We start from the raw sequence: 20825 nt of genomic DNA on the forward strand, positions 1-20825 counted from the left end.
CTTAAAGTGAATCAGAAAAAATTGGGGGTCAAGCTGCTCGTTTCTGAGATAACGGGTAGCGTCTATGACTACCCTAGTTCCGCACAAAATTCGAGTACTTTTTTTTACAGGTACCCCATACATGTTTCAAGCACAAGGTTACTTGACACATTGGTACTAGATGAAATAAAATTGCATTTTTTTTTTACCCAGATGAAACTATTATTTTTTACAACCAACACACTCACATTTATAACCAATCACAGGACTTGTGGTGTTCACTTCTCATTCAAACGTTGGGTGCACCTCGAACTTTGACCAAGCCGGAAGTTATTTGGTTTAGTACTACCTTCACAGTTTTGTTTTAATTTAAATTAAGTACGTTTTTGATGTTGTTGTAGGGTTGTTTTGTTTTTGTTTGTTTGTTTTGGGGTTGTTGTTTTTGTTGTGTGTTGTTGTGGGGGTGTTGTTGTTTTTTTTTGGGGGGGGGGTTGGGGGGGGGGAGGGTATTCATTACCTGGAAATTATCCATCCTATCACAGAGATTGTACTAGAGTTATTTTATTATTGTGAGATTTATTTAATATTTGAATATGTTCGATCACTGAATTATTTGTTTGTGGTTTCGTTCAGGATTCACCGACCCGAAGACGATCGACCCAAAAGTGATTTGTCCTCTGGCTGACGTCGTCTTCCCGCTTTATTTCCTACCAGAATCCATACGCAAACCTCTTCGTTTTGGAATCGTCCATGAAGGGGTAAACATATTTCGTACATTCTTTGGATTAATGTTTTTAAAATTATATTCTATTACTTAATATTATGCGTGCGCACACATACATATACGCACGCACGCATCCACAAACATGGATACATACATACGTACACACGAATCATAAGGAAGACAGCATATTAACTCTTATTTTTTTTAAAAGAAGAAAAATTCACCTTAAATTTAGCCCAGAGTTTGGTTTGAAACAAATCAAAATATCTATGAAAAAAACATTCTGAATGTTTTCTTCAAGATCGTTTAATGAATGACATTAGTAATTTGAAACTTGTTTCAGAAATACGACAAAGAAGATACGTTTTTCAAAAAGGATTTGCAAAATGGAATACCTGTCAAAGACGATCTGGATTCTATTCCTGGTAGAATCAAAACTAAAGACGAGGAGGCCAATATCACCGCCAGTGCGCATGATCTGACACATTCAGCCAATGAGAACAAAGGAGGGGTAGACAACTCTGCCTTTTTTGTATCGCCAGAGACAATAACAACAAAAATATAGATTTTATTTCAGTTTGGATCTTACACACTTATTATACCCAGGATATATTATAACGCAAGCTATATATATAGTACTGGATAGTTTAGAGGTTTTGAACAGTTTCATTGGTTTTTATATATCATATGGCGGTTGGTAAATTATAATGTATTCCATCGGACATCAGATATCATTTAGCGTTATATTTCATCATTCAGAATGATTTGAACAATCTATGGCACGCACATGATAATTGTTCAAGACGTTATCATTATAACAGCAGGGAACCAGAACCTGCAAACTGGGATATTTACCTCCAGCCTGACGTGTGAACGTTTTATTGTAATATATCATTTGCTGCAATGAAATATAATTTGTAATCAGATTTTACGGGTTCTTGTTTTCAATTCTGGTTGGTATACAAACGTGATTTGTGTTATTGACTCAACTCATGAACTTGCTGATTCTGCTGACGGCAAATTTAATAATGTGACAGCTTCCCCGAGTCGAGTCGATCTGCCGCAACTACTACAACTCTCACGACTCTCACAATTGTTCCCAGTGTGCACGCGATCAATGATTCTACTTAATACAGTAATAGTATAGTGCCCATGTAATTGGGTCCATGCCCGAATGGGATACGAACCCGCTGCCTACCAGCTGGTTAGTCCATATAGGTCGCGTGTCAGTCTGGATTTGCAGTTAGTTAATATGTAACACAAAACAAACGTGTGTCTCAGTACACTTTTATCTGAACATAGAACAAAGAAAGGCTTGTATTGTGCATTTCAAATATTGGTAATCAACAGATATTAAAACAAGACAATAAAACTATTACAGTGTCCATGATATACACAGCTTTCACGTGATAGGTAAGTTCGTTTGTTTCAGTATATTGTTCAACAGTTATATATATTTTATAATAAATGTAGGACAAAGTTTCTCTCTAATTATTTTTTTATTGGTATAAAATGCATGCATACAGACAATTTCACACTACCATATCCACTGAATGTAATACTATTAATAGAAATACCACGGCATTTGATACACCAGCCATGGATACACTCGTTGGACAGGGTAACCTCCAAAGAATGCGCTAAAACTTTAAGAAAATAAAAAAGATGGACTTTTATAATGCTTGACTTCAAAGTTTAATGTTCCACATATGGAACTTTATTTGTACTGGCGTACCCGGGGAGGGGGCCGCATTCCCCATCGTTCCTCTTTTTTTTTCTCACCACCTTTTATATTTTCTGTCGCCCCATAACACAACTCATTGTTGTTGCCCTCCCCCAATATGGATGCCCCCCAATATACAATACTGGCGTAGCCAATGTTTAATTGCAATTGAACGCTTCTACCAGGGTGTTATATGATTTGACCATATTGAAAACAGCTATCAAGACCCACGTGTAAGATATCTGTTATGGACACTAAAGTGCAGAGTTTACAATGGAAGGAGGGGCATTTTCTCAGTCATAAAGGTTTTCTTTATGAAAACTAGTTTCTACCCTTGTTAGTGAATCGTTTACGTACAAGGCGAGTCGTAGCCCAGTGGTAAAGCGTTCGCTTGATGCGCAGTCGGTCTGGGATCGATTCCCGTCGGTGGGCTATTTCTCGTTCTAGCCAGTGAACCACGACTGGTACATCAAAGGCCGTGGTATGTGTTACCCTGTCTGTGAGATGGTGGGATATAAAAGATCCCTTGCTGCTAATCGAAAAGAGTAGCCCATAAAGTGGCGACAACGGGTTTCCTCTCTATATCTGTGTGGTCCTTTACCATATGTCTGACGCCATATAACCGTAAATAAAACATTTTCTTTTTTTCTTCCTTTTACGTGCATCTGCCGACCCTACTTAATTCATTGGTGAACCGTTGAAACTTTATATGTGTATGTGTTAAACTACGAGCTGACAGTAGGTCAAGGTCATGATGTTGCGATAGTTGCAGTAGGAATGCGACATGCCTCACACCAATGTATGTGGGCACGTCATAGACCATTTGCTCCCGGCAATACACCAGTAGAACTTGCCACAGTCTTGAGGGTTCGGGTACAGCCGAGACGACCTTCCGCTCCATGTAAACTGTCCTGAAATTAAACACAAGACATTTTTGTAATTCAAGTTTTACATTATTGTTTATATATAACTCAGAAATTAATTATCTTTATAAAAGTGCGCATTATCTTCCGCTGTACATAAATGATTCTGAAATCGAACACAATGCGTCTCTTATTGAACTTATATTAATGTTTTTACATAACCCTTATTAAAAAATTGTCTTTTCAAACTTGCGCATTGTTTTTACGCAATTTAAATCCAGTATTTACCAAGATAATATTCTTGCAAGCCCTAACAGTGTTTTAAGTTTGTTTCGTTTATCAACACCACTAGAGCACATTGATTAATTATTGTTAAACATTTGGTCATTGTGACATAGTCTTAGAGAAAAAATCCGCTACCTTTTGTCCATTAGTAGCAAGGGATAATTTAATATAGCATCTCACAAATCGAATAGCACATACCACGGCCTTTGATGTACCAGTCGAGGTGCACTGGTTGCAACAGGTGAAGACATTTATTTAGTGAACAAACAGAACTCGTTTGTTCTTCTGTATCTATGTAACAAGACTAAGGAAAGCAATTAGAAATATCAAATCGAAGTTGTGTGTGTGTGTGGGGGGGGGGGGGGGGGGGTAAAAACGATGTTACATGAAACCGCTCCCTGATATTTTCGCATTTTAAGATACAAAGAGGGTGAAAACTTTCACAAATGCTTCTCGATGTTAGTTATGTGCGGTTAATCGTGGAATCAGTTCGGTTTCGGTTGCAGAAGGAAAACCGAAAACCGCAACCGTAGAGGTTGAACAAAATCTTAACAACAAAACGTAATACATGGTCAGGGCCATTATTATAACTCCGTACAATGCAGAGTCGAATGGGCATTTGGCAGAATAGTGGATGATTCCATGGATCTCTGTCTAGTGTCTCGTCTATAGGACAGAATAGTGGTTGATTCCATTGATCTCTGTCTAGTGTCTCGTCTATAGGAGGACAGAATAGTGGATGATTCCATGGATCTCTGTCTAGTGTCTCGTCTATAGGAGGACAGAATAGTGGTTGATTCCATGGATGTCTATAGGAGGACAGAATAGTGGTTGATTCCATGGATCTCTGTCTAGTGTCTCGTCTACAGGAGGATAGAATAGTGGTTGATTCCAAGGATCTCTGTCTAGTGTCTCGTCTACAGGAGGACAGAATAGTGGTTGATTCCATGGATCTCTGTCTAGTGTCTCGTCTGTAGGAGGACACAATAGTGGTTGATTCCATGGATCTCTGTCTAGTGTCTCGTCTGCAGGAGGACAGAATAGTGGTTGATTCCATGGATCTCTCGTCTACAGGACAGAATAGTGGTTGATTCCATGGATCTCTGTCTGGAGTCTCGTCTACAGGAGGACAGAATAGTGGTTGATTCCATGGATCTCTGTCTAGTGTCTCGTCTACAGGAGGACAGAATAGTGGTTGATTCCATGGATCTCTATCTAGTGTCTCGTCTATAGGAGGACAGCCACTCCCGAGGATATCCTTTATTGGAAACTGCATCTTCTTGCACCGCCAAAGGAGGACTGCCATTCCCATACGACTTTACTAAATCTGTAATTTCGGTAAATTAAAAAATTATTGATACATAATAAATCAAAATAAATTTAATTAAATCTTACACCCACCTGCATCACTGTGCTTAGTCGGAGACACTGGTGATGATGTCGTAGTATAATATTGAAACATTTAAGAAAATATAACTGAAAAACAAAGCAGAAAGTTAATGATCTCAGTCGAAATGACAGACGAGCCTTTTGGAAACTTTTAAAAGAAAACAAAACGGATTGTAACCTACCACCTTTAGAAACATTACATCAATTACGCAAACAGCAGTGATGACTTCATTCCTGAAGCCCCTGCACGTGCTGTATCCTCACCGTGGTGCAGGGGTGTAACATTCTCTTTGAGAATGGCCAATACAGCACAAATCCCCTTGTTTTCTTCGGGATACAATTAAAATTTTGAATAAAAGTCAGTATATATCTGTGATATTTGTATTATTGCACAGTTCTTTACACTGTGTTTTTATTTAAATCTAAAAAGTTTATATTGATGTTGATCATCACTTTACTTGTTTGGATTACCATAGTTTGACACCCAACAGCCGATGTATTTTTCGTGCTGGGGTGTCGTTAAACATTCATTCATTCAATTCAATTCAATTCAATTCAATTCATTCCTGAACCAGATTTCTCTGTCGATTTTGAAAACAACAGTGTATTGAATGAACCTATTTCAGAAAACGAAATCCTCACTGTGGTAAAAACTCTTAAGAATGATAAAGCCCCAGGTTGAGACAATATAATAAATGAACATATTAAACAAACTATTGGTTGTATGATACCTCTATATGTGAAACGTTTCAGTTTAGTTTGTGAAAATGGCATTTTCCCCGATTCATGGTTAATTGGTATAATTAAGCCAATTTATAAAAGTGGTGAAAAAAATAGCCCAGAGAACTATAGACCTATCACATTACTTAGTTGTCTTGGAAAACTATTTACTGCTGTATTAAACAATAGGCTGAAACTATATATTGAAACAAATAGCATACTATCTGAAGTTCAGGCTGGTTTCAGAAAAGATTATTCTACCAGTGACCACATGTTTACATTATATGGACTTATTGAATTAATGAAAGCTCGAGAAAAATAACTATTTTGTACATTCATAGAATTTAGGAAAGCATTTGATTCTGTATGGAGTGCCGGACTTTGGGAAAAATTAATTGAAAATGGTATAAATGGTAAATGTTTTAAAGTAATATACAACATGTATCAGAACATTAAATCTTGTGTTAGTGCTCATAATTCTGTAACTGATTATTTCCCCTGCTGTGTTGGCGTTAGACAAGGTGAAAATTTGTCTCCCTTATTATTCTCTTTGTTTCTTAATGATTCAGAAGATGTTTTTCAAAATAATGACTGCCATGGTATCAACATAGATGAAATGCATGACCAGTCGTTAATACACACAGCTGTTGTACTTTTTGTTTTACTCTATGCCGACAATACTGTACTGCTTGCGGATAATTATGAGGATATGCAGAAATTACTTAATGCTTTTGATTCATATTGTACCAAATGGAGACTTACAGTGAACTGTAACAAGACTAAAGTTTACATTTTTAGTGGAAATAAGAAAGACTATGAAAAGTCATTTTTTCTTCGGAAATCCAAACTTGATAACGTAGAAAGTTACAGATATTTAGGTGTTTTATTACACAAATCAAATACATTTACTAAGGTAAGAAATATGCAATATGAACAAGCAAAGAAGGTCATGTATTTTATTCTGAGACAAGGTAGATACCAAACAATTTCTATACAATGCCAGCTCAAACTATTCGACTGTATGGTGTTATCTATTCTTCTATATGGAAGTGAAGTATGGAGTTTTGAGAGTTTATCCTCTTTGGAAAAGTTACGTAACCAATATTTGAAACGATTATTACCTGTAAGAAAATCTACTCCACTGTACATGTTATATGGAGAACTTGGACGTTATCCAATACATATAAATGTGAAAATGAGAATGATTACGTGTTGGTACCGATTAATTACTAGGAAACAATCAAAATTATCATTATTAATCTACAAATTACTTTTGAGCGATGCTGCTTATAATCATAAATGGATTGTTTTTGTTAAAACAATTCTAGACGATATCGGTTGTACATATATGTGGTTAACCCAGTGTAGTGGTATCACAAGCGTTTCTTATATATCTCCAGAAAACTTATTGATAATTTTTTTACAAGCATGGTATACTTATATTGATAACTCCTCAAAGGCTTCAAATTATAAACTATTGAAACATACTGTTGAATTTGAGAAATACTGGTGCCCTCTTTTGCGGTTTAGACTTTCAAATCATAACCTCCTTATTTAAACAGGCAGATGGAGAAAAATAACATTATGTGATCGAATATGTCTCTTGTGTAATAACAATGATGTTGGCGACGAGCTTCACTATATATTCTCCTGTACATTCTTTGAAAATGAAAGGCACCATTATTTACCTACATTCTGTATATCAAAAGCTAGTAGGTATAAATTTCATAAATTATTTAATTCTAGAAAAGCCGGTGTTCTTAGAAAACTCTCAATATTTTGCAAACTAATTATGAATGTTTTTAAGTCCTCTGGCTGATATCTTCTTATATTGTTGTTTTTTGTTATTTTAATGTTGTTGTTGTTGTTGTTGTTGTTTTTTTTTAAATAGCTGATTGTTGTTTTCATATCATTACTACTGTTTATTTAATTTTGTCAACTAACGCTCAAATCCATTCATATTACTTTATATGTTTACATGTATATATATATATATATATATATATATATATATATATATATATATATATACTACTCAAAAGAAGTTACGGGTCAAAGGAACTTTTTGATAATTTTTGGAAGTATGGATTTTTTTAGGCCAGATAGGGTTAGAATATTAACCTTTGTGTTGTCATTTGGACTAAAGACATCACATTATTAAGCGGCATGCAATCATTGCCCTTATCTTTAGAAACTTTTAAAGTAAACCCAGATTTCCTTTTCATGGATTTGAAGCAAAAACATAGTCAGACTAAACTGACAAGCTGCCTCGATACACCCACTGTGACACCTCGTGCACCATTTGCTCGTGCTTAGCATGAGTGTAATTCAATGCAAGCCAATTTTAGCAATAAAAGGGATGAGCATTTTCCTTTCATCATCACTTTAAATTTGAAGATGGTTCGACGACAACTCAGTTTGCAAGACAGGGGAAGGGCCATTGGCTGGCTACAAGATGGACACACTCAAAGATCTGTGGCTCACTGTCTAAATGTAAGCTAAAGTGTTATCGGTAGACTCTGGCAGAGGTTCAGGACGACTATTCAGAATCGCTCCCGTTCTGGAAGACCACGATCAACAACAGCACGAGAAGGCCGTTTGCGACAGCGTTTTGTGACCGCACGGCGTCTTCGTGATCAACTCAGAGCTGCTACAGGCAACAATGTGTCTGACCAGACCATTAGGAATCGTCTGCGAGACAAAGGTTTGCGATGTCGGCGTCCTGTAGTCCGACCACAGCTACTTGCCCGTCACAGAAGGGCTCGCCTTGATTGGTGCAGACGTCATATCCGGTGGAACCGTGGGCAATGGGCAGAGACATTATTCACAGATGAGTCACGGTACTTGCTCCAGTTCAATGATGGCCGGGCTCGTGTTTACCGTCGTCAAGGAGAAAGATTTGCTGATGTTAACGTGTTCAACATCTACCATTTGGAGGAGGAAGTGTAATGGTGTGGGCGGGCATATCCATGAATCACAGAACCCCTCTGTGCATCATTAATGGAAATTTGACTGGTCAGCGTTATCTCAACGAGATTGTTCAACCTTTTGTAATTCCACTTCTGCAGCGGATTGGACCAGGAGCTTGGTTCCAGGACGACAACGCAAGACCTCATCGTGCCAGGGTGGTGACCGACTTCCTGCAGCAGCAGAACGTTCAGCACATGGACTGGCCTGCATATTCACCAGACTTGTCACCCATTGAGTGTGCGTGGGATGAACTAGGGCGGCGAGTTCGATCATATCACGTCCCTGCCGTCAACCTCCAACAACTGACTCAGCAATTAGTTGCAGAATGGCAAGCGATTCCTCAACGTTAATTCCAACGCCTGGTGAACAGCATGCGCCAACGTTGTCAAGAATGTGTAAATGCTATTGGTGGCTACACCAGTTACTGACGCTTCTACTACATGTGTGAACATAATTTTTGGGGTGCATGACTTTCTCCATCTGGGTAGTAAACTAGTTTCCAAGCAAAGGTTTTTTGTTTTCTGTTTTCTGTTCTTGAGACATCAAATAAATAATTTGTCATTAGTCGTCACAATTTTAGCATATTAGCTTATTTTTATTTGCACAAATATTTTTGACCCTTAACTTCTTTTGAGTAGTATATATATATTAGTGTACACAAAATGAAAATTGTATATATTTTCCTTATCTTGTCACAATATTATAATGTATGTATTATTTTGTAATATTAACCTCATATGCCGTAGAATACGGCCTGAGAGTAAATAAAGTTCAGTTCAGTTCAGTTCAGTTCAGTTCAGTTCAGTAGTCTGTTACTGTCAGGGTTTCGTCCTGCTGGGTATCTGCTGCCGTAGTGTCTGTTGGCTCCACTTGAGTAGATATTGTTCTAACAGGCATGGCGCCGTCGAGGATATCAATGACAGTTTTGATAAGTGGATACGTCCTGGTTGACGTCGTGCACGCATTGCTGAAGTCGTCGAGGTCGAGCGCCCAGAACATGACGCCGCTGTAACCGTTCTCTTTCAGCCAGTTGGCCTATTGGAAGAACAAATATTCATTAAACTCGTTATATTTGATTTTACTTCTCTAATATTTATATAAATTAAACGTCTAAGATTCTTTGTTGTTTGCTATTTACCACTATTTTCCTGGGTAGCTCAATAATTATAACAAAAATCTAGATTAGTATTCAATCATAACTTAACTTGTTGATCCTGGTGATGGTGGTGATGCAGCACCGACTCTTGGTGACACCGATTCTTTTTATGATGATGATGATTACGACGACGATGACGTTGGTAATTATGATAAATATCGATGCATATATATATAATATATATATATATATATATATATATATATATATATATATATATATATATATATATATATACGTTCCTCTAGTTCACAAGGCAGTATATGTCTATTGTATAGCAGTGTAAACTATTGTAGATACAAAACCTAGAACGTGTGTTTGTTTTGTTTGACAACACCACTAGAGCACATTGATAGGTAATTTTGACATATAGTCTTATAGAGGAAACCCGCTACATGTTTCCATTAGCAGCAAGGGATTTTGTATATGCACCATCCCACAGACAGGATAGCACATACCACGGCCTTTGGTATGCCAGTCATAGTGCACTGGCTGGAACGAGAATAGCCGAATGGGCCCACCAACAGGGATCGATCCTAAACCGACTGTGCATCAAGCGAGCGTTTGTTTAGTCCTAAAATATATGTTTCCGGGAAGGTGAAAACAAATTGGGAGAGTCGGCTTATTTAGTACATTCAACCCTACGGGTCCAAATAAAATAACGTGTGTACACTTGGCTAACATAATTAACAAAAAATAGGGTCTGCCCTTTTTTTACGTAGGGTCGGGTTCCCGAAAACACTTTTTTTCTTTTCTTTTTTTTCTTCTTTTTTTCGCTTTCCATAAAACCATTGCATGCAGCTCACTAACTGTTTGAACATGTTAAGACAAGGCTGTAACACATGGCGTGAAAAGGGGTACTGATATGTCCCGACACGGTGCCGTACCTTCACAGTGAAGCTGTGTTCGTTGTCGTATCCGATCCACAGCGTGTCCTTCAAATAGTACGGAACCTTCTGGTCGTCGTCAAAAATCACCTGGCCTCCTTTTTCAATACTCTGACATATCTGAAAAATTGTTATACAGCACGAGATATATTCCACGCGATGAATCGTCACAGAATTCAACGTTAATATGGATAAATAGGAGGATATTGTAATTACTGGTAATCGCTAAAAACACCCCCACCACCACCACCACCCCCCCCCCCAAAAAAAAAAGAAGAAAAAAAAGAGAAAAAAAAAGAAAAGAAAACACAACAACAAACAAACAAACAAAAAACGTTAAATACCTTTAACGATTTAGTCCACGCAATAACAGCAATTTAATACATTTAATTGTCAAAACATAAATATCTAAAAACGTATTAATTAGGCGATTGTTTCGTGTAAGACATAAAATATTTAACTGGAAATGTTTCGTTTTCACTTACTATAAATAATAGCAAAAAGAAAAGCTAAACATATTTTAGTGTATTATCTTCACACATTAACTGTAGTATGTCGCACATATAACTGTTGACCTATACTATATTATGCAAACGTGATCGTTTCAAACTATATTATATCTGCTTTATTATCGGTCTAGTACCATCACAATGAACTAAAACTGATTTATTTGTAATCTCAAAACGACCATTATCCATGTATGCAACAAAAGAAAGCACATACCTCGTAATAGGCCCAGAAGCCCTGGCCCCTAGTGTAGGGTCCCGCGGGTCCGGTCGAGGCCGGGGCACCCACCCCGCTCTCAGACGGGTCCCTCAGTGTGAAACTTCGTCCGTAGGTGGCGAACCCAACAATGATCTTGTCTTTGGGACATCCAGCACCGTGCCACCATTTAGCAGCAGCGTCCTGAACCAAATGTAATGTAATCATGAAAAGTCTCAGAAAGTATGACAGAATAAAACTCTATGTTAAAATATTCAATGAGCTGTCTTGTATATAGTAAGTTACTATTTGTCAAACCAGTCTTCAGAGTGGTAGTCCTCCTACAGGCGACTTATATTTGTGTGTATCGCTCCATGGAGTGGATGGCATCCTCCAGTTGAAGCATCTGGTAGTGATTCATGGGACAGCATGCTCCCACTACCTTGAAAGAATATCTCTTGGACTTTGTCTTATTGTCTATATAACGGTTGTGTCGTTGTCTTCAAGCTAGACAGGTTTAAAATTAATTTTATCTAACGACACAACTAGAGTACATTGATTAATTAATCATCAGCTGTTGGATGCCAAACATTATTCAGTCGTCGGGGTCCCCGAACAAGACACACTAACCATAATCCACATTAAAAACTATTTTAAGTTATATCGTTTCCGTTTATTTGACGGCCATGTTTCATTTTAATGCAGCATGCTGAAGACTCGTAGAAACAATATCTGTAGTGAGGGAACAATATATATAGTGGGGGACAATATCTTGTGAAAGGGGCACAGTCTTTAGTGGGGAGGGGGGTATTTTGAGTAGGACCCCCCAAAACGTACATTTTCTACCTCAAGTGGCAGGCACAGTCCCCCACCCCACCCCACCCCGATTCCCACGAGCTTGTGCTGTCCTGTACACATCTCCGCTATCTTTGATATATATCCACGACAGGTTGGTCGTTTATAGTCTGTGGAAGACAAGTCTGAATCTACTAGGTTTAAACCTCGCCTTGGTACATACGAGAAACATATGAAGGTACATAAAGTGTTTTAGTGTTTTACCATGTTGAAGGTGGGGTTCGGATCATGTGGGGCCGCATACAGTGGACTGTTGAAGCCAGTTTTCCCGTCCCATCCTCCATGGAAGTCATACGTCATCAGATTGATGAAGTCAAAATATCTGAAATTAAAACACACCAAAACACTTAGAATTACAACGCACATAGTACATATATATATATATATATATATATATATATATATATATATATATATATATATATATATATATGCATACGTCAATTATGCATGTCACCCTAGTACGTTTGCTTAAATGTCAATAAACCTACTTTGATTGCACTGAAATGTAAGATATTATATGATAGATAGATAGATAGATAGATAGATAGATAGATAGACAGATAGATATAGATACAGATATATAGTTTCGAATACGCACGCATGTACACATCATTTTGTACTAAAATGTGGTGAGGCCTATAAAATTGTGTTTCTATGAACGTTCCTAATAAAAATTAGGTAGGGTATGTCCGCTTCTATTCTTAAAGGACCAGAAAAAGGACTAGAAAAAAAAGTTTTGTATGTCCTCTTTTCACTTAATATGAATTTTAAAAATTAAATTGGGCGGAGTAATACATCAAATGAAAAAACATATTGTCGGCCTTTTTTCTAGTAGGCTCGGGATATGGGAATAACTCAATTATTTTAGGCCCAAAATTAAAAAATATAATATATCACGTTCATACTTGCTGAGTGCCATTACGTCATAGCCTCTTTCAGCGGTTTTTGGATTGGCGGGAACTGCAGCTGTCAGGAGCAGACGATCTTTACCTCTCTTCGTGGCATCGTCGTTAAAGGCGTCGATTAATTCCTAGAATATATAAAACAATTTCCTAAGATATATATAACACTATCAAAAGTATATATTCACCTAAATTACGGCTCCTTCCACCTCCCATAAGCATACATTAAATATGTCCAGTTTGTAAGGAATATATTTATCAATATTTTATTTTGTTTTAAAGGCGCATATTGGTATTAGGCAAAAATATCACTCATTCGTAATCAGTATGCGTATTCGTATATGTAATGCACAATGCATAGAGTGATCGGATACGTATACGCTTATGGAGGACGCATAATGGAATCTACTCACGCCATTTGCTTAGAAACTGATTGATGCGCATTACGCATTAACGATTACGCATACATACATATTCGGGTTACTAAGAAATGGAATTTACGCTTCCATTTGTCCGTAAATCCGTATACATAATCCACAATGCATAGACTGGTCGCTTTGTGGAACGGCGCCCTGATGGTTAAAATAAAACAGTAGTATATACATAAAGTCGTAATTGCTTCACAAACATATTATTTCCCTCAACTTGACATCTTGCGAACACAGGCGAACGGGTTTCCATTTTTGTAGGGGTGGGTGTTGGGGAGGGGAGGTAGGCTGATTTTTGCCCAAATTAAACGAAATACCCAAATGTGAATAACGATATTTAATCGTATTATCATTACTGCCAAATAGCTATACAGGGTTGCAAACGAATCACTAAGTATTTTTACGTGGATTACAACTAATATTATGTGTAAAATGATGAAAATGCATGGTGAAAAGGTTTCAGGCAAGCTAATTTTGCGCGCTCCCCCCCCCCCCCCCCCCCCCCGCCTCGTGCCTCGTAAGGTTGTGATACTTGATGAATGTTGTAAAAACTCTTGAAATGTGAACATCTCCTTAGCTATATCAAATATAATCAAACAAATTGTTATAAAGCCTGGACATCATTAAAAAGATCACTCAGTTTAAAAAATTAAGTATTTGTCCTAGATTCCGTCTTATTCCGTCTTATTCCTAAGTTACAGCTTTGCTACAATGAATATGTTAAAGATTTACCTTACACAGTGTTACTAAATTAGCTTTATCAGCAGCCACGCCGCCTCGAGCTGTGGGGTATTCCCAGTCAATGTCAAGGCCATCGAAGTCATACTTCCGGAGAAAGTCTACAGCGTTGTAGATGAACTTTGACCTGACTGTTGGGTTGGCGGCCATATTGGAAAATCTAACGCTGCCGAAGTTCCATCCACCGAGCGCCAACAGCAGCTTCAGGTTCTTGTTTATTTGTTTCATTTTAGACAGAGCGGCCCAGCTAGAGAAATGTGCAATAATTATTCAGTTAGTGTTTCATTTATTTGCAATTTAAAGCCATCGTCGTACGACATTTGGCATACTAAAGGGCGGAGGACGTGGTAAAGCGTTCGCTTGATGCGTCGTCTGTTTGGGATCGATCCCCTTCAATGGACCCATTGGGCTATTTCTCGTTCTAGCCAGTGCACCACGACTGGTATATCAAAGGCCGTGGTATGTGCTATCCTGTCTATGTGATGGTGCATATAAAATATCCTTGGCTACTAATGGAAAAATGTAGCGGGTTTCCTCTGTAAGACTATGTCAAAATTAACAAATGTTTGACATCCAATAGCCGATATTTAACAAACAAATGTGATCTAGTGTTGACGTTAAACAAAATAAAACAAAACACTAAAGGGCGGGATCTAGCTCAGTCGGTTGAGCGCTCGGCTGCATGCATTGAAATTACCAACGTATGGGTCCTAAAAACAAGCCAAACCACTTCGCACATCTACCATGTACCTACGTCCAGTCATCCTACTTAACAGCAGCTTTAACACTGAGAGGCATATTGTCTTCATTTACAGTTAAAGGACGGGACGTAGCCCAGTGGTAAAAGCGCTCGCTCGAAGTCTGGGATCGATCCCCTCGGTGGGCCCATTGTGTTATTTCTTGTTCCAGCCAGTGCACCACGATTGCTATATCAAAGGCCGTGGTATGTACTACCCTGTCTGTGGGATGGTGCATATAAAAGATCCCTTGCTGCTAATCGAAAAGAGTAGCCCATGAAGTGGCGACAGCGGGTTTCCTCTCTCAATATCTCTGTGGTCCTTAACCATATGTCTGACGCCATATAACCGTAAATATAATTTTTCCAGATGTTTTTAGCTTGTGTTTTGCCAATAAGTATAGGATACAGGAAAATTATTTCACGAGAAACATAAACATGATATATATTACTCATAATCGATCTTAATTTATATCACTCAACTCGTTTGCTTGATGCCGATCGATGACGTCATTGCATGACGTCAAAGAGTTACGTCCCGCTTGGTGTTCTAGTGGAACGTATCACTTTGATATGTACAAAGATATTTGTAACCATATATGACATAACAGAATTTTCCTTTAATGGTATTTTGTGCATTACTTGCCAGATGTTTTTATCTGGTGTTTTGCAAATAAAATGAAATATGTCATGCTTTTGCATATTTTGCACATTAGGTACCATTTGTGTTATCCGATGTACTGTAAATCAGGTACTAGGTATTAACAAAACTATCCTTCACATACAATATAAGTTGTTTTATCGAATGTTAACATAAATACTTTTTTATCCGATATTATCCTGCACATGACGTACCACTTGTTTTAACTAATAGTATTCTACACGTGAGATACGATTGTTATCCTACACATGAGGTTCCATTTGTTTTATATTATCCTACACGTGAGATACGAGTGGTTATCCTACACATGAAGTACCATTTGTTTTATATTATCCTACACGTGAGATACGAGTTATCCTACACATGAGACACCATTTGTTTGATATTATCCTACACGTGAGATACGATTTGTTATCCTACACATGAAGTACCATTTGTTTTATATTATCCTACACGTGAGATACGAGTGGTTATCCTACACGTTATTTCTTGTTCCAGCCAGTGCACCACGATTGCTATATCAAAGGCCGTGGTATGTACTACCCTGTCTGTAGGATGGTGCATATAAAAGATCCCTTGCTGCTAATCGAAAAGAGTAGCCCATGAAATGGCTACAGCGGGTTTCCTCTCTCAATATCTGTATGGTTCTTAATCATATGTCTGACGTCATATAACCGTAAATAAAATGTGATGAGTGCGTCGTTAAATAAAACATTTCTTTTTTTCTCTCATTTACAGTTACTTTATTTGGTTGCTATTATCATAGTTTCACACCCAATAGCCGATATATTTTTCGTGCTGGAGTGTCGTTAAAAATCTGTTCTATTCTTTTTATTTACAGTTGTACCTGGATGTTGTATTTGTCTTGTAAATTCAGACAATTATAACCTCTTCCCAGTTCATACACAAAGAAATGATCAAAAGTAAACTGAATCACATTGCTATATACTAGTAACAATAATAAATGAATAAATTGATTGTTAAAGTTGTCTTGCTATTGCAGTTCTGGTTAACGTCGATGATGATGATGATGATGGTGATGATGATGAAGTTGATGATGATGTGAAGACGACGACGATGATGATGATGATGATGATGGTGAAGATGATGATGTGAAGATGATGATGATGATGTGAAGATTATGATGATGATAATGATGATGTGATGATGATGATGATGGTGAAGATGATGGCGACGATGATGATGATGGTGGTGATGATGATGATGATGATGATGTGAAGATGGTGATGATGTGAAGATTATGATGATAATGATGATGATGATGATGTGAAGATGATGATGATGTGAAGATTATGATGATAATGATGATGATGATGATGATGTGATGATGATGATGAGGAGGAGGAGGAGGAGGAGGAGGAGAGGCAGGAGTTCCTACGACATACCGGTGTAAAAGGAACGCAGGTCTGTAGGACCTCTGTTCCTAGGAACAGTAGTCCTATCGAATCTCCATAGCTTAGGAACCATAGTCCTACCCGGACTTTCATTCCTGGTTTATTTTAAAGTTGTTTTGATCCTAGGATTCCTACCGGACTTAAATTCCTTCTACCGTGACAGAAATACTAGTCCGGCAAATTAGATGTCTGTTTATTATACTCTGTAATTTGCACGAGCTGCCAGAAAGACACGAGAAAAAAAGGGAGGTTTTGGCAGCCTTCCCTCGTAGTGTGATGGATAAGTGTACGAGTCTCTTAAGATTATTGTGGGTTCAAATCTCCATGTTAAAATATATTTTTAACTTTGAATATCAACTTAATTTTTTTTTACATCATAGACTTGTGGGTCAGATACGTAAGTGAATTTTTGTAATCGTCTTACATTTTCGTTACAATATTGAAGTAGGACGAATATCTTGCTTTTTTCAAAAGTATATAAAGTATACAGATATAAAGTAGGCTATATGTCCATGTATTCAACACGATGAAATATAACCCCCCACCCCACCCCACCCCCACCCCTCAATATGTAGCCCAAAATTGTTTTAAAAATATATATATGAAAACTGGTAACTCCAAAAAACTAACATTTGGTGAACAACAAAAGACAATTTCTATATGCACCAACATCATTTTTAATAATATGTTTTGTAAGTTTATATTTTGACGGTAAGTCACAATCTGATTAATTGTGATTTTCTTAATTTTTGTCCGATCGGACTTCCATTCCTCGGAATCCTAGTCTGTGGGACCTGTATCCCTAGGAATTTAAGTCTGTGGGACGTGCATTTTGAGGAATGTAAGTCCGTGGGACTTTTATTCCTGGTAGTCCTAGTCCACAGGACTTTCAATCCTAGTATTCCTAGTCCTCTGGAATTTATTTCCGATAGTTTGCTTACTACATATATATGATTCCTGAAAATCCCTGAAATAAAACTTTAAAAACTGTACTTAGTTCTAGTAATTAGTAATTATAACTAGTACTATAATGACCAGTTACTACAATATAAAATAACAGGAATAATAAGCATCAAAATTTGATTTTTTTTACTGATAGCATCAAAACACTTGAAATTAATTATCATTGACTGCTTTATGGCAGTTTCGACCATAAAAAGCATAAGATATGAGTTGGGGAAAGGGTCTCTATTATAATACCTGGCCGTTAGGAACATCATAAGCGTTCGATACTGGGTGCAGGTGAGAGTCGGGTGGGGTGGGGGGGGGGGGGTCACGTCACTCCCCGGGGGGGGGGGGGGGAATGGACACGTTCGGGCAAAATGAGCTGACCTAAAATCTTCACCATGCATTTCCATAATTTTACTCACAATATTAGTTGTAATCCATGTAAAAATGCAGATTGATTTGTTTGGAATCCTGTTTAGCGTTCTTGGTAGTAATTCAAATATAAATATACGTTGTGTTCCAGATTTTGACATTTTCGTTTCATTCGGGCAATAATGATCAGCATGCCTCCCCCACCCCTTCTCCCAAAAAGGGAGTCTGAATGCCTATTGCGACCAAAACGGTCAGGTGTAAAAGTGTCATGAGTAGTTAGTCTGTTTAAAAGGATCTTTGTAAATTGTGTGTGCATATTATTAACAGTATGATAATTGTTCTATGATTACTGTTTTGTTTTAGTCGGTCTAGTAGCCCATTGAGCTGCAAAAACCCACTCTTAGACATTAATATTTCTATTAATTCATAAACATTAATAAAAACCATTTAACATATTTGTTTATCGATGGTATGGTTTGTTGGGACTAAGATATCATAGAGGCTAGAGTCTGATATGTCATATGTTAGACCACATTAATTTTTAAAATGAGCAAAATTGACAAAGCAGGCACATGTTCAGTAAGCTATGTAGGGGAGAGGTCAAGAAATGTGCTTTGAAGAGGGGTGTTTAGAACACGCCACCCCACCCCCACACCCTATGTACAAATACCAATACCAATATATAATGTCTCACAGATAATTGTGTTGGTATAAAAAAAAAAAGGTAAAGTTTGTTTTATTTAACGACGCCACTAGAGCACATTGATTTTTTATCTTATCATCGGCTATTGGACGTCAAACATATGGTCATTCTGACACTGTTTTTTTAGAGGAAACCCGCTGTCGCCACATAGGCTACTCTTTTACGACAGGCAGCAAGGGATCTTTTATTTGCACTTCCCACAGGCAGGATAGCACAAACCATGGCCTTTGTTGAACCAGTTATGGATCACTGGTCGGTGCAACTGGTTTACACCTACCCACTGAGCCTTGCGGAGCACTCACTCAGGGTTTGGAGTCGGTATCTGGATTAAAAATCCCATGTCTCGACTGGGATCCGAACCCAGTACCTACCAGCCTGTAAACCGATGGCCTAACCACGACGCCATCGAGGCCGGTTTGTGTTGGTATATCATATGGGCAAGTTATACTTATGTGCGAGTACTAATATGCTAAATTATGGTAAATGTTTTTGAGTTTTATTAGTTGGAACAATACGCAATGAATAAAGACCTTGGTTCTGCTAATGTAATAAGGTCAACAAAATGTGTACAAACTCTTGCAAATTATATAAATGGAAAATATTGGAATAAATAGAAAATATTTAAATAAAGAGAGACGCTAATATCCTAAGTTAATTAAATAAACCAAAAAGGAAACTGTTTTTCGTTTTGTTTACATTTATAATTTAATTTTTATGTGTACGACCGGACTTAAATTGTCCAGGAATGCAAGTCCGGCCCGGACTTCATATCCTGGCAGTCAGACCAGTATTCCTAAGGAACGTAAGTCCTAGAACTTGCATTCCTAGGTATATTAGACCTAGGACCTGCATTCCTAGGAGATTAAGTCTGGGCAGACCACTGTTCATACGGACTTGCATTCCGTTTACACCGGACTTAAATTTTGATTGTCCAGGAATGCAAGTCCGGCCCGGACTTCATATCCTGGCAGTCAGACCAGTATTTCTAAGGAACGTAAGTCCTAGGACTTGCATTCCTAGGTATATTAGACCTAGGACCTGCATTCCTAGGAGATTAAGTCCGGGCAGACTACTGTTCCTACGGACTTGCATTCCGTTTACACCGGTATTTTAAAAGCGGCCATGAATAACTCATCAAAATGGATCATAAATTTAAAATACTTACTCTTTCTCATCCGGGCCCTGATTCAGAGGTTTCACCTTCCCGCTGCTGTCGAACGTTCCAAACGCGTACACGATGTGAGTGCAGAGAAATGGTTCCACGTCGTACACAGTGAACTTTCCTATTCCCTGACGCCATCTTGACCAGTTGGTGAAGTAACACACCCGGCGGTACGGCGAACCTGCAGTGACACGATCAACTAGGCTGGTCTTTTTATTTCATTTTAGTTTAGTTTATTTCAACATAAACCCATAGGAATTCCACTGTCTTTGGATGTCATCATGGATGGTTTGATAAAATAATTTTCTAAACTAGAATGGCGAGTCAAATTTTGTTTAATTGTTTATATTTAATTTTATCATGCGGTTGTTTTAATTTGAAATCGAAGTTTCAAAATCAGTTTCTGTCTGATACACATTCCTGAAATCCTAGTGGTATGGGGGCATGTAAAAAGAGCTCTCTCTCTCTCTCTCTCTCTCTCTCTCTCTCTCTCTCTCTCTCTCT

The 20825-nt window shown here is 37.8% G+C and overlaps 2 protein-coding genes across 2 annotated transcripts in view; one reads left to right on the plus strand and one right to left on the minus strand.

Annotated features, from left to right (window-relative positions):
- LOC121379848 (sodium-coupled monocarboxylate transporter 1-like) overlaps window positions 1-1268 on the plus strand; it is a 30218-nt gene extending 28950 nt beyond the window's left edge. The window contains exons 14-15 of the mRNA XM_041508500.1: window positions 613-737; window positions 1047-1268. Coding sequence (XP_041364434.1) covers window positions 613-737; window positions 1047-1268 — 347 coding nt within the window. The remainder of the gene's footprint in view (window positions 1-612; window positions 738-1046) is intronic.
- An 8175-nt stretch (window positions 1269-9443) lies between these two features.
- LOC121380181 (acidic mammalian chitinase-like) overlaps window positions 9444-20825 on the minus strand; it is an 11786-nt gene continuing 404 nt past the window's right edge. The window contains exons 2-8 of the mRNA XM_041508989.1: window positions 20325-20502; window positions 14319-14571; window positions 13162-13286; window positions 12458-12575; window positions 11420-11602; window positions 10697-10816; window positions 9444-9688 (exon numbers count right to left, since the gene is read on the minus strand). Coding sequence (XP_041364923.1) covers window positions 9455-9688; window positions 10697-10816; window positions 11420-11602; window positions 12458-12575; window positions 13162-13286; window positions 14319-14571; window positions 20325-20502 — 1211 coding nt within the window. The 3' untranslated portion in view covers window positions 9444-9454. The remainder of the gene's footprint in view (window positions 9689-10696; window positions 10817-11419; window positions 11603-12457; window positions 12576-13161; window positions 13287-14318; window positions 14572-20324; window positions 20503-20825) is intronic.

This window comes from Gigantopelta aegis, chromosome 8 (assembly GCF_016097555.1).
Source record: "Gigantopelta aegis isolate Gae_Host chromosome 8, Gae_host_genome, whole genome shotgun sequence".
In the NCBI taxonomy this organism is placed as follows: Eukaryota; Metazoa; Mollusca; class Gastropoda; order Neomphalida; family Peltospiridae; genus Gigantopelta; species Gigantopelta aegis.